General features: G+C 44.7%; 1 protein-coding gene across 7 annotated transcripts in view; it reads left to right on the top strand.

Moving 5' to 3' along the window:
• Positions 1-14,211, top strand: part of ELAVL3 (ELAV like RNA binding protein 3) — a 439,048-nt gene that overhangs the window by 315,199 nt on the left and 109,638 nt on the right. For all 7 annotated transcript variants that reach the window (XM_044084625.1, XM_044084629.1, XM_044084627.1 and 4 more), the window contains one exon: positions 6,080-6,233. In XM_044084625.1, coding sequence (XP_043940560.1) covers positions 6,080-6,233 — 154 coding nt within the window. The remainder of the gene's footprint in view (positions 1-6,079; positions 6,234-14,211) is intronic.

Here is a 14,211-nt window from a genome sequence, read left to right as displayed (position 1 = left end):
TAGCTCCCCAACTAAAGGTACAAATATCTTAGACTTACGAACATGGGGGAAAACTGCTCCCTCCCATGCATTAACTCCTTCCTGGTAAGACCTGACCACAAAATGATCTCCTTTAGTATTATAACTAAACAAACTAAATGCAAAAACAAACAAACAAGTTTTATATTTCTGGAGCTGGTTTGTCAGAATCACTGCAGCCTTGCATGTATGATTTTAGTATTAAAACTAACCTAGAACATCAATTAAATTCCAGACCTGTTAAAAACTTTGTTAAGGCCACTTCTCTCAAACTAAGTGACAGATTATTAAACTTCCAAGCCTCTCCAAGCCCAAATGACACTGAGGCCTACTCTGAGCTCTACACAAAAGCATTGTACCACCACATTCATAGCTGCATAGATGAGGCAGTACCTGTCTAAGTCAAACTTATCATTACTGGCAAAAATAAACTACCCTGGTAGTGCAAAAAGACACTCACCAGTCTAAACAAATTAGAGAGCTGGTCAAATCTGCCAAAGCAAACTATGAGACAAAGATAGCCTTCCAGGTGAAAGATAACCATACAGCTTTTTTTTTTTTTAATTATGTTCGTGATCCCAGGGGAAATGCTTAGCAATGTGCCGAGTTAATCATGAACAGCAACACTTACACCCAGCCTGAAACTATAGCAAACCTACTGGCCAACAAGTTCAGCTCAACCTCCATCACCTCCTATCACACCCACAGAAGTACTCGCAACCATCCCCTTACTAGTCAATGATGGAACAGGACCTTACCGTGCTTACTAAGCCAAAAACATAGTCTCCATGGTTCCCAAAGACATCCCAGGATGCTTCTTAAATAGCTTCAAACAGGATCTATCAGGGCCACTAGAAACCCCTTTTAACCACAACCTCTGGAAGGTCTTTGTCCAAGAGGACTGGAGGACTGCAACAGTCATCCCTCTGCACGAGGAGTGCCCATCAACTGACCCAGGGAACTACAGACCCATAAGCTTGACCGGGCTTATCTGCAAGGCCATGGACAGAATTATCATGGACCTGATCAATAATTGCACAGGAACTTTCCATACACTGGACGAGACTCAATTTGGGTTTCTAAAAGGGAGGTCTTGCCTGCTCAATCTGGTGGACTTCTTCAAAAAAGTCAGCAGGGCCAGGAATGATGATAAAATGGTATACACCACTTATCTACACCTAGCAAATGCTTTTGACACAATCCCCCACTCAGGGATCAATGATAAACTTACTGAGTTAGATATAAACCCCTACATCAACAGATGGATAGCCAGCTGGCTCACTAACAGGGCACAGGTTGTCTGGATAGATGAATCCACTTCTGATAAGAAACCTGTTACTAGCAGTGTCCTACAGGGCTCAGTGTTAGGAACCCTCCCCTTTAGTATATACTTCTCTGAAGAGAAGGCCAATGTTGGGGGCCGATGACTGTAAGTTGGAAGCAAACACTGAATCCCCAAATGATGTTGACATGCATAGTTAGCTCTCAATTATATTTAAATATCTATAAAAAATTAATGGACCACATAACTTTACAGATAAACTTAACTGATGTGCTCAGCATTTAAGGCCTAAATGAGACCACTCACTGCTTTTCTTTTCGGGGGGGGGGTGATTGCTCTGCAAAGAAAGATCCTGTTTTGTTATGCTGCCTTAGACAATGACTTTTTCTATCTGAATCGCTGTAAGGTCATTTACACCCAGTATGCATGTGTTAGCCTGACAGCACTTTGCTGTGTTGGGTTCACATATGGTTTGTGACAAGCAATCCAGTAACCTGCTGCCATAGTTGAGGTATCAGGAGTTGACAAATCATGCAATGAAGAAGGCAACATGAAGAAGACTATATCCAACAAGGAAACAGAAAATATGCCCGAGTATTCTGAACCACCAAGTGCTCCGGATTGTGCAGAGCGCTCTGGTCGACATTTAATATTGCCTTAGCCGACTGTTCTACTGTTCCCCACTGAACAGTGCTGACTCCACTTTGCAATTATGCACTGTGGTGTACAACCCAATCATGGCACTGCTCCTAAGACAAAGGGAGCGATTGAGGGTGTAGAGAATTTGGCCACTCACGTGCCACTACTACTTTTCACACCACTGCAATACATTCAAAAAAGGTATTGCAGGGCACAGAGAGAGGGAGAGAGAGAGAGAAAAACAGAGATCATCATTTTGATTTTGAAGAGGGCCGTTGTGGTTTTCATTGTGGTTTTCTTATCCAGATCTGAGGATTCAATTTATTATGCTATGGATGGATGAGACTCAGGACACAGTGTCAGTGACTGGGTAACGAGATGCCGGACAGCTAATGTAATGCATTTGGTTACAATGACGCATACTTCCAACCTCTTAGCATAAGAAATCTGGACAAAGGCAAAAATAATGGTGGGACAAAGGTAAATAAATAGGGCAGATTTCAAATACTGCACTTCTAAACTTAGAAAATTGCTAAAATAATAGGTTCTGCATTGACATGCATTTTTTCTGAAGGATATGAACTCTGAATCTCCAATGTATGTCTTTAATTAAGTGACTTTAATCTTTAATGATTTCCCCCCAAAAAAATACAGTTTTATGATGAACAGACCAAAAATATAAGGCAAAAAAATCTCGACATTCTGAGAAAATCTGGACAGTGAATAGCTATGCAGTGACTGTGTACCAAACCACCAAACAACCTGATGGAAAACTAAAAGGATCCAGTAAAAGGGCTGAGATTTGTTTTGTTACTTAAACTGGGACTGGGGCAGTCATGGTAGTGCTGTTGTTGGGCTGCTGACTGCTGCTGGGAACTACAACTTTAGATTTTTTGTTCCTGCCTGATTGTCTCCTGTTAAGGGGTTGTCGACTTGCGCTGAGCCTGCAGCTGCTTTGTTCACCTAATTTGTCAGAGGTAAGTGGCTGAATGTGTACACTCTACAGCTGAGACAGGAGTAGGGCTTTTCTGTAAAAGTGTCAGCATTTGGCTATTTATTTTTTATTCACTTTATTTTCCTTATGTTATTTTTGTATTGGCCAGTCCCTGATTTTGACTTCAGTTTTACCTCTGTCCCTTTTAATCCTTCCTAAAACTGGTGATGTTTGGAGAAAAGATTGTGAAGTATGTTTAAATGACACATTAGAATTATAAACTTCTGTTATTTCTGAAAATGTATATTAATTCACATTCTCTTCTTCTGCTAATGTCTCAGTCTAATAGTAGAAATGTTTGTGTTTCTTAGTAATTCTGGATTTACCCCTGATTCTGCTCAGATCTGTCCAGGTTCCATAGAAATGGTGCGTTTTTGCGCAGTGCAAAAATAGGGTATTTCACATTTTGATTGTTTGTTACACATTGCTAGGGTCTGTATTCCATATTGCCCTCTTAAGAGGTTGAGACCTATGTAAATAATTAATAAAAAAACTGAATACTGGCAGGTAATGTGCACAGCTGTAAACAGATGCATAGGAAATGTGCTTGACTATGTACCAAATCACTGAACAGGATGGGTCTGTTCTAATGTGGGACACCTTAAAGACATATATCAAAAAACTGAGTGAACAAATGATAGGTGTTCTTTCTGGGCTAGGATATTTGAAAACTACTGAATGAAGGAGACTGTAAGGGTTAAAACAACTGTAATCCTTTATGATGCAGCAGATGAGAATGACAAACCTCTTGGCTACGGCTGTTGTAATTCTTGCAGGATGGGTAGGTATGACCACTGTTTTCTTTGTTTTTAGGTATTTCATTACAGCACAGCAAGTATGTACTTTTCAGTATTATATATCAGGGTTTCATTAATTATTCTGTCACAGTTACTTGCCTGCATAATCTGATAAACTTTGATATTGCTTACTATCTCATCATCTATCAGTGCCTTGCAACCTTTTCTATATGGTCGGAGTGTTGCAAAAGAAGCAAGTACATACAATGCATTCAGCACTGATACTGTGAGATGCAAACGTCTGAGCAAAATCAGACAGTCAGAAGATTGTAGGTCAAAAAATACAGCATCAGTGGGACCAGATGGTGTCCCGGGCTGCGTCCTACATGAACTCCAAGAAGAGCTAAACCCAAACATAAAACTACTGTTCAATCTTAGCCTTACTACAGGATATGTACCCAAAGAGTGGCGTACAGCAACAGTGGTCCCTCTCCACAAAGGTGGTGCCTCAACGGATCCTGGAAACTATCCTGTTTCTGTATCTTATCTTGTATAAGCCTGACTAGCTTGGTCTGCAAAGCTATGGAAAGGATCATCATGGACCTCATAAATAAAGATATTGGGGACCTACAGACACTGGATCCTACCCAGTTTGGCTTTGTTAAGGGCAGATCCTGCCTCTTAAACCTGGTCGATTTCTTTGAAACAGTCACCAAGGCCATTGACGAGGGGAAGGTGGTCCACACAGCCTACCTGGACCTCGCAAAAGCCTTCGATACAATACCCCACTCGGGCATTATAGATAAGCTCACCAGCTTAAATATAAACCCCTATGTCACTAGATGGGTTGCAAACTGGCTCAAGGACAGAATCCACATGGTTAGAATTGCTGGAGCCATGTCAGACTCCAAACCAGTTACAAGTGGCATCCCACAAGGCTCAGTCTTGGGACCTCTCTTGTTCCGTATATATTTCTCGGCAGTACAAGCCAACATGGAAGGACTGTGGCTGACCAAGTTCACAGATGACTGCAAACTGGGCGCCATAATCAACTCTCCAGCCGACACAAGCATCCTCCAAAAGGGCCTCATAGAAACAGACAACTGGTGCCAGAGCCATGGCCTCAAGCTAAACGCCAAAAAGTGTATAGTCATCCCCTTTGGCAAAAACAAAGTGCCCACAAATTACCACATAGGTGGTAATCCATTAAGTACAGAAGAAGTCATTAGGGACCTGGGGACCCAAGTTGATAGCAATCTCTCATTTGACAACCACGTAGCCAAAGTGGTTAGAAAAACATTTTATATAGCCCACCTAATCATGAAGGGATTCACATCTAGATCAGGGGAGGTCATCATACCTCTTTACTCATCCCTCATCAGGCCCATAATTGAGTACAATGCCCCTTTTGGGATGTACCTTACCAGACACCTGCAGCAACTGGAAAGACCCCAAAAGTACCTCACCAAGAGGATCAAAGGGCTCAAACAGATGCCATATGCTGCCCGGTTAAAGAAACTCCAGCTCTACTCAGTGGCATACCGCCTGCTCAGAGGCGATCTGTGCCTGGCGTATAAAGCCATGTCCAACCCGGAATTAATGGACATGCTGCACCTCAGAAAATCCAAATCCCATCGAACTACGCTCGAGAGACTTGAACCTCAGCACTGAAATAAATAGGACATGCTGGAGGGACAGATTCATAACCCAGAGGCTCCCTTCACTCTGGAATAAAATCCCAGTCCAGGTTAGGCAGAGTCCCACATTGACTCTCTTCAAGAGGAATCTTGATGAGTGGATGGGAGATCGTAGGTTTACCCCGGCCATCACTTCTGTGTCACTGTTAGACAGAGGCACAGTATACTAACCTCAAAAAAGGCATAGCAAAATTAATTTAAAATGGGTGGCGAAAGCCAAACACACTCTGGCTAGGCTTATAAATGCCCTAGGGCAGATAGCCTAGTATGAACCTATGAACCTATGAACCTAAACCTAAATTCCTTTACTTTCATACTTTGAGACATGATATATGACTGAGTATGTGTCTTAGGGACTCACTAACCTACTTCTCCTTAGAAGTAGGACTCTGGGAGAACAGGATGCAGTGCCTTATCTGAAGAGATTGAATAAACACAATGCATAGCACTCTTTGTCACTGAGCCTTATCATTTCTGACTGCAAGTTGTACTCTCCTGTTCTTCTATCCTTCCAGTAAACGTCTCTACAGACAAAATGGTAAGACTGCCTTCAATTGTGGTAGATATGAAGCTTCAGAAATACCCTGTTCTAGCTATCTATCTTATTCCAGAACTGAACCTACTACTTCTATATATGCTATAGTCAGTTAACTGAACACTGATTTCCAATGAGAACAAAAACTAATGTCAATTCACTGATTCTTTTCTATAGGTTTCCTACGCCCGGCCAAGCTCTGCCTCAATTCGAGATGCCAACCTCTATGTCAGCGGGCTTCCAAAAACCATGGGTCAGAAGGAAATGGAACAGCTCTTCTCACAATATGGTAGAATTATCACCTCCAGAATCCTGGTAGACCAGGTCACAGGTATTACCTCTCTCCAATAGACTATTGTTTTCGGTGTTAACTATTACTACTCATTTACATGGGTATAGTCCATCAGCTCATTAAGCTTTCTGCAAATCACTTCACTTGGGGTGTGCTGAACAATACTACCTTAATTAAAGAGGTCTTTGGTTAAACTACATGTCAGACTTTTATGTGAAAAGAATAAGCCAAAGTAAACTCTACTATCTTCAATTTGCACTGCAAGAAAAACTCCAGTAATTTCAAATGTTCACCTTCTCTACTGGGTAACATGTAGTTCCATTTCCTTTAGGCATTCTTCTGGTGATGTTCCTCTTACTCACTGACAGAACCCACCAAACTGCCATGGTTACAGAACTCTCTCCTTGTGCTCTGATAACTTTCCTCAACAAAGGTTTGCCTTACTAGACAGTCCAGTTTTCAAAAAAATCAGGCTGTCGTGTGTCACCAGCACAGAAAGTTACAGATTGTTTCATGTAGTGCTAAAATAATACAATAAGTTGCTGCTTGTTTCTTTTGCTAATGTGTAGTATATTTCCATTTAGGGTAGTTGTGTCAGATCATCTGTCTATTTCATAGAAGATACACTAGTATGGTTGAACAACACATTATTCTTCAGCCAAAGCCTCTGTTCTTCCCTCCTTCCACTATTCCATTTATCCTTCCTTAGACTTGGACAATGCTAGCTTTGAACTTAAAATGCAAGTTGCATTCTCATGGAAAGAGAAACAGGCACATCCACTGTGGAACTGCCTAATAATGGTACTTCCTACCTTAATCCATTTCTTTATGACCATCTTGAATAATCAATAATGACACTCACTAGCACCACTGTAGTGTACACTTTATCTATAGTTTCTCATCTAAAATGTTGCTGAAGCTTCAAAAAAAAAAAAAAAAAAAAAATGAATCAAACTGGGTGTGATAAAAAAAGCATTTTTTTTTTCTGGTGATCAAGCTCCCTGCACCCATCCATGAGGGATAAAGCAGCAATTCTGCACATCATACGTACATATCAGATGTTGCATGGCCATGTATAGACACACACACACACACACACACACACACACACACACACACACACACACACACGCACACACACACACACACACACACACACACACACACACACACACACACACACAAACACGCACAAAAACATGCTAATGTCCCAGAAATAAATTACATAGTTTACACACTTTGATTTATTGTATATTGAGACGTTATTTTCAAGAGTTAATAAGAAAATGGAATAATGTCATCTAGACACACAGAGTTAATGCAATAAAAAAAGAAGTTATGTACTCACCATAACGTTCCATCTGAGTAGTTATACTTCATTTTCTGCAACCTGAGGGTATTTGGATCCATACTGGATCCGAGACGGCAACATTTTTCAAGCATCTGCTCCAAACTCCAAGCTCCTCCCCTTACCCATAATCCCTCACATCTCCTATCTTCCCTCAGATCAAGTTTTCCACTATTCAAACTATCAGCAACTCAATAACAGCACTAACCCAGAATGGGTTTGGTGGAAGGAGGGAGGGACGGTTGCAGAAAATGAAGTATGACTACTCAGATGGAACGTTATGGTGAGTACATAACTTGTTTATCTGAAGTAGTTAACTTCATTTATCTGCAACCTGTGGGACAGGGTCCCCAGCTACCAAAACTCCTGTGAGGCCCTCATGGAAGGATATTCCTAAGCACCACAGAGCCAAAGGATGCTCTCCCTCTAGAGATCAAATCCAACTTATAATGAGAAATAAATGTATGTGACCTTGCCCAGGTCGCTGCTGCACAGATATCATCCAGTGAAACCCTAAACCAAAAAGCAGCAGAAGTTGCCATAGATCTGGTAGAACGAGCTTTAACAGGACTAGGTGGGGACAGACCTTTATCCTTATAGACTTGCAGTATACACTGTGTAATCCATCTAGCTAAAGAGACCTTGGAAATGGCTTTGCCCAAAAAGGGTCTAGAAAAGGACACGAATAACTGGTCAGACTTACGAAATTGTTTAGTCCTATGTAAACAGAAATAAAGCTGTCTTTGAACATCTAGCAAATGCAGCTTATATTCACCCTTGTTCTGAAAATTTGGAAAGAAAACAGGCAGATTAATCACATGGTTAATATTTGATTCAGAGGCAACTTTCGGTAAGAAAGAAAGGTTCTTGTGTAGTGAAACCCTGTCTTTATGAAAGATCAAGTAAGGGGGCACGGCTTACAAAGTTTGGATCTCAGAAACCCTCCTGGCCGAAGTAATGACCACTAGGAAAGCTGTTTTCCAGGACAAGAATTTCAATTCTACTGACGCTGCTGGTTCGAATGGGGGAGCAACCAATGCCTGCAGAACTACGGTCAGGTCCCAGGGAGGGACTGAATCCTTAACCATGGGGCGTAAAAGAGAAGTGCCTTTCAGGAAAGCTTTATACAGTCTCAAAGAGGCCAGAGCATTCATATTTTCGCCGACATGAAAATTAGATATGGCTGCCAGTTGTACTTTCACCGTAGAGGAACTAGCCCCTTGTTGGAAAATATTGGACAAAAACTCCAACACTGCAGGAACCGGGGCTGTAAAGGGATCTAGGTTCCTCTGAGAAGCCCAAATAGAGAAACGTTTCCATTTGCTGTGATAAACCTTCCTAGTGGAAGCTTTGTGAAATGCCACCAAATTAGTCTTTACTGAAGATGACAGACTGGGAGTCCTAGCAATCAGGGGAACTGGAGCAACCAAGCCATCAGCTTGAGGCTGTCCAGGTCGGGCGGACTGATGCCCATGGGATGAGAGATGAGATCCGGGCAGGGATGTAAAATCCGAGGAGGAGTTAGAACATGAGACCAGAGGAAGGGGAGCCACACCTGACGAGGCCAGAATGGGGCAATGAGGATCACTTTGCACCTCAGCTGGCAAGCTTTCTGAAGAAACTTTGGAATGAGAGGTAACAGGGGATAAGCATACGGTAACCCGGAAGGCCAAGCATGAATGACAGCGTCTCTGGGGGAGTCCTCTGTTGAGGGGATCAGAGCAAAGAACTCGCTGCAGTTTGCATTGGAAGGAGATGCGAAGAGATTGCAGCGAGGCTGACCCCACGCAAGGAAGATCTCCTCCGCTATTGACTGTTTCAGAGACTACTCATATGGCATTAGAATAGCCCAACTCAGTCTGTCCGCTAGAATGTTGGAGCATCCTGGGATGTGCCTTGCAATCAGAAACTGACTGGTGGAGATCGCCCACTCCCACACTCTAATGGCCTCGCGACAGAGAGGGTAAGATATGGTTCCTCCTTGTTTGTTGATGTACCAGACAACAGACATGTTGTCTGACTGAACTGCAATCGTCCCCAGGGGAAGAACAGCATGAAAGGCTTGCAACGCTAAAAGCACTGCCCTCATTTCCAGAACACTGATATGCAATCTGGTCTCAGTCTGGGACCACGTGCCTTGGACTGTCCTCCCCAAATAGTGCCTCCTCACCTGAGCTGGGAGGCATCCGTGGTCACTGTGGCTTGGGCTGTGGGTGTTATGAAAGGATGACCTGCCAAAATTTCCAGCAATTGGAGCCACCAGAAAAGAGACATCTTGCAGGCTCTGCTGATTCGTATTGGGTAGTACATGAGGAAGTCTAACCAGGACCACTGAACTGCCAGGGTCCACTGAAGCAACCGCATGTAAAGGATTGAGATTGCTGCGGCCATGGAGCTTAGGGCTCGTAGAACATCGCTTGCCATTGGCGTCCTGGGGCCGAGGATCACTGACACATGAGCCCATAGGTTCTGGACCCTGTCCAGATTAAGAAAAACTTGTAATAGTAAAGTGTCCAGCCATACCCCTATAAATTCCAGGTCTGTGTCGGGTTCAAGCATGACTTGGAAATGTTGATGGTAATTCCTAGGTTGACTGCAAGATGCAGGAAGAAGTCTCTGGCCATGCAAAGTAGACGCTTGGTGTCAGCAGCGAGGAGCCAGTCGTCTAGGTAAGGAAACACCTGAATTCCCTGAAGCCTCAGGTGAGCCACTACGACTGCCATACCCTTGGTAAACACCCTGGGGGCTGTGGTGAGACCGAAGGGTAGGGCTCTGAACTGGAAATGATTGGCTCCCAGCTGGAAGTGAAGGAATCTTCTGAAACTTCTGCAAATTTTGATATGGTAGTAAGCATCTTGGAGGTCTATTGAGCACATCCAGATGCATTCTCGCAGGTAAGGTAGAATGGACTGCAAGGTGACCATCCGGAACTTCTTCTTGGCTTCGGTTCAGGGTAGACAGGTCTAATATGGGCCTGAGGTCCCCCGTCTTTTTTGGCACTAAAAAGAACCTGGAGTAAATGCCTAATCCGGACTGATCTGGGGGGACTGGTTCGATGGCTCGATTGCGAAGCAGCTTTGATATTTCTTGAGCTGCAGCCTCACTTTGAACGGGTGGAACATCTGGGAGGTGCTTTGATTGGCTGGTTGGGGCAATGTACAGGATGGAGTAGCCTCTGGATATTATTTGGAGCACCCAACGGTCCATTGTAATGGACTCCCAAGCTGTTAGATGCAATGACAATCTTCCCCTGACTGTCTCCAGAGTAGGACAGTCGGGCAACCCCTCAGTGTTGCAGCGCAGGTTTGTCCGAGAAGGTCTCCCTAGACCCAAAGTTCCTCGGGCCCCCTCTGCCTCTGGGGCAGCATCTGTCTTGTCCCCCTCTGCCTCTAGGGGGCGAGTTGTCCTGAGAGTCCCGGGAAAACTGAGATTTTTGGAACCACATCTTCTTTTGCCATCTCTGATTCCTATAAAAGGATCTTTGAGGGCTAGAGAAGCGAACTCCAACGGCAGACAGAGTCTTCCCGTCCTTCTCGCTCTGGACCAGAGAGTCACAAACTGTCTTCCCAAACAGGGAGAAACCATCAAAGGGAGCATTTGTGAATGATGCCTTGAAGGGGTCCGCAAATTGACAAAGTCTGAGCCAAGCATGTCGCCTCATAGCTACGCCGGTCCCAGCTTCCCAAACCACTCCTTCCATGCCATGGGAAAGAAGATGCATGGACGTGTTTGAACAGATTTTAGAGTCGACATTTTCGCTGAGAACAGCCGCTTGTCCTCTGGCGACAAGCACTCTGGGGGCGACACAGCGAATTCCATGACTAGGTCTCGCTGAAGTCGTATGATGTGTGCCAAATAATTCAGCGCTCGTATGGAAAATGTCGCTTCCCAAACCGATCCACTACCCTAGACTCCTTGTCCGGAGGGTGGACCGAAGAACTTTCCTGTGCCAGTTCTCTCTTGGTGGCAGCTGCAACCACCATAGCATCCACTGGGGATCCCTTGTACCAGATCTGTCTGTCAGTGGGAGGAGAAAGGATCCTGTCCGGGCACTTGGGTATTGGCTCTATGGTATCAGGCTCCTTCCCTGCCCACGTGGTAATGAGATCCACTAAGGGATCTGCAGGAGAGGATACCCAGGATGTAGATGGGCCTGTGCCAAAGGCCAACAGGAATACTGACTCATCCGTAGAGGGTTTTGAGGCTGATCAACCTTCCCTCTGGTGGAGGATTTCCATGATGTCTCCAAAGGAGACATCCTCGGGAGGTGACCTGAGGGAACCCTCACCTTCATCCAAGTCAGTATCTTCTGTGAGGGACACGGGGGAGTCCATGTGTCTCCTCTTACATGAGTGCTTACGGGGACCCTCTTCAGTGGACTCTCTGAAGAGGGCTCATAAGTCACGGAGGGTTCCACAATGGGATCAACCTGGGGGTCCTCTAGCACGGGCTGTCCCTGGGACAAGCTGATGGGAGTCATGACCAAATCCACGGGAGCCTGGGTGGAGTCCAAGGGGATGGGCTGGGGTCTCAATCCTTGGGAGAGAACCCGCTCCATCATGTCGAAGGCTGAAGGAGAGTGCACCTCCTGAGCAACCAACAAGGAAGAAGCTCTCCCAGGCTCCACCGTGAGGATCAGGGCAGAGGCCAAGGCAGCCGGGGTTCTGAAGGAACGGCTCGGATCCAACAAAGTCGGAGCCGAAGACACCTATGTTCCCTTGGATCTGACTCCCCGTTCTCGGCCCCGAGAGGATCCGAACAAGGTAATAGCTGGTGTCGAGGTTGGAGGAACCGTCGGCGCCAAGCCCCCAGCTATGAGGATCCTCCATCAACCCTAAAACCGCAGGTCGGATCGGGGAAAGAGAGATTGGATGGAAGAAGGGCATAGAGGTCCCCTCTCCCGCCGGAGAGGGGCCTGGCAAGACTCCCATTTGGATCTGGGTCCAAATGAACCTCCGCATCATCCTGTCCATATCAAGCTCCGACGGACTCCGAGTCGACTGCGAAGAGGCGACCAACTCAGATCTGGCTGGTCTATGAGATGACCTTGAAGAAGGCCTCTGGTCCGAGGGCTCAGTCAGCTCCGGGGAGAACCTCGGGAGGTGGCGCCGAGGAGAGGTGGTCCTGACAACTTTAGCAGGCGGGCTGGGAAAGGGCTCCCGTTCTGGAGACCGTTTGCGGTGCCTTTCCCCTCTCTTATCCTTGTCCCTCTTATCTTTGTTTTTTGATTTTGTCCCCATCTCAGAAGCCATAGAGGGAGGTTGAGTCCCAGCCTGGGAGGGGGGGGTGTTGATCGGCTACTGGAGCCAAGGTCGCGGTCGTCGAGTCCAATGCAGAAACTGGTAGCAGGCCTTTAGCTACCAGCTTTGCCTTCCTTTCCTTCAATGCCCTAGGGCTGAACCCTGCACACACACTACAAGGCAAAGATAGGTGGGGAACACCCTGGCAAATAACACACAGAGTGTGGCCATCAGCCGGTGAAAGCTTGTGGCCACACTCTGTGCATTTTTTAAAAGTTGGTTTTGGCTGCTCAGCCATCACCAAAAAACACTCAGCCAAAACTAAACCCACTAACACACACACACACACTAAGGTTGGGTTAGGCCTACACTACCTCACAAACTCTAACTTTCTAAACTACTTTTTTTTTTTTTGACAGAAAACCGACGAACGACGAAGGGGAGGAAAAGGATGAAAAAAACGACTACACACACACACACACACACACACACACACACACACACACACACACACACACTAAATATATGTGAAAAAGTACCACTTACTACACCCAACTTGGAGCTATAGAGACCATGATGCGTATGCATGAAGCGGCAAACGAGATCTGAGGGAAGGTAGGAGATGTGAGGGATTATGGGTAAGAGAAGAAGCTTGGAGCTTGGAGCAGATGCTTGAAAAATGTTGCCGACTCAGATCCGATATGGATCCGTATACCCACAGGTTGCAGATAAATGAAGTTAATGAAGTTCTAGACACACAGATCTGACACAATAAAAAAGTCAATGTGTCTGACAGATCAAGTGAATAACAACTAGAAACTAAGGTAATTTATTTTATCATAGACTTTATAGATAGACTCAGCAGTCTCACACACACACACACACACACACACACACACACACACACACATACACACACATAAACACACTCTCTCTCTCTCTCTCTCTCACAAGCATACGATCTGCGGTTTACAGCAGCTTAAAATGTGCAGTCTTGAGAATCCAAAAGGGTATGTTACAGGAAAATATCCCATAAGAATCCATAGCATCTAACATGGAGTCACCTTTCAAAATAGATGTATGAAAACTGTAAAACATGAGTAAAAAATTTAATGTAAACAGCCAGGCAGAGGAATAAGGCAGTATTATTTAAGAGAAAGAGCGGAGGGTGGTTGCATCAGTCTTACAAAAAATGCTAAAAAGCAGTAAAACACTGTGCTCAGTCCAAAACACGGCCAGGACAAATCGCTTTCTAAACTTTCATTGTAAAAAAACAATAAAATAACTTGGTAAGCACTCGCTTACCAAGTTATTTTATTGTTTTTTACAATAAAAGTTTAGATAGAAAGTGTTTTGTCCTGGCCGTGTTTCAGATCGAGCTTTTTAGCATCACTATTTTTATACTGTGGGATCCGTTAATCTCGGTTGT

The sequence above is a fragment of the Protopterus annectens genome, chromosome 9.part0 (genome assembly GCF_019279795.1).
Source record: "Protopterus annectens isolate FY-2018-M chromosome 9.part0, PAN1.0, whole genome shotgun sequence".
In the NCBI taxonomy this organism is placed as follows: domain Eukaryota; kingdom Metazoa; phylum Chordata; order Ceratodontiformes; family Protopteridae; genus Protopterus; species Protopterus annectens.
Note: the sequence above shows the minus strand (reverse complement) of the source record. Positions and strands in the feature narration are given on the sequence as shown.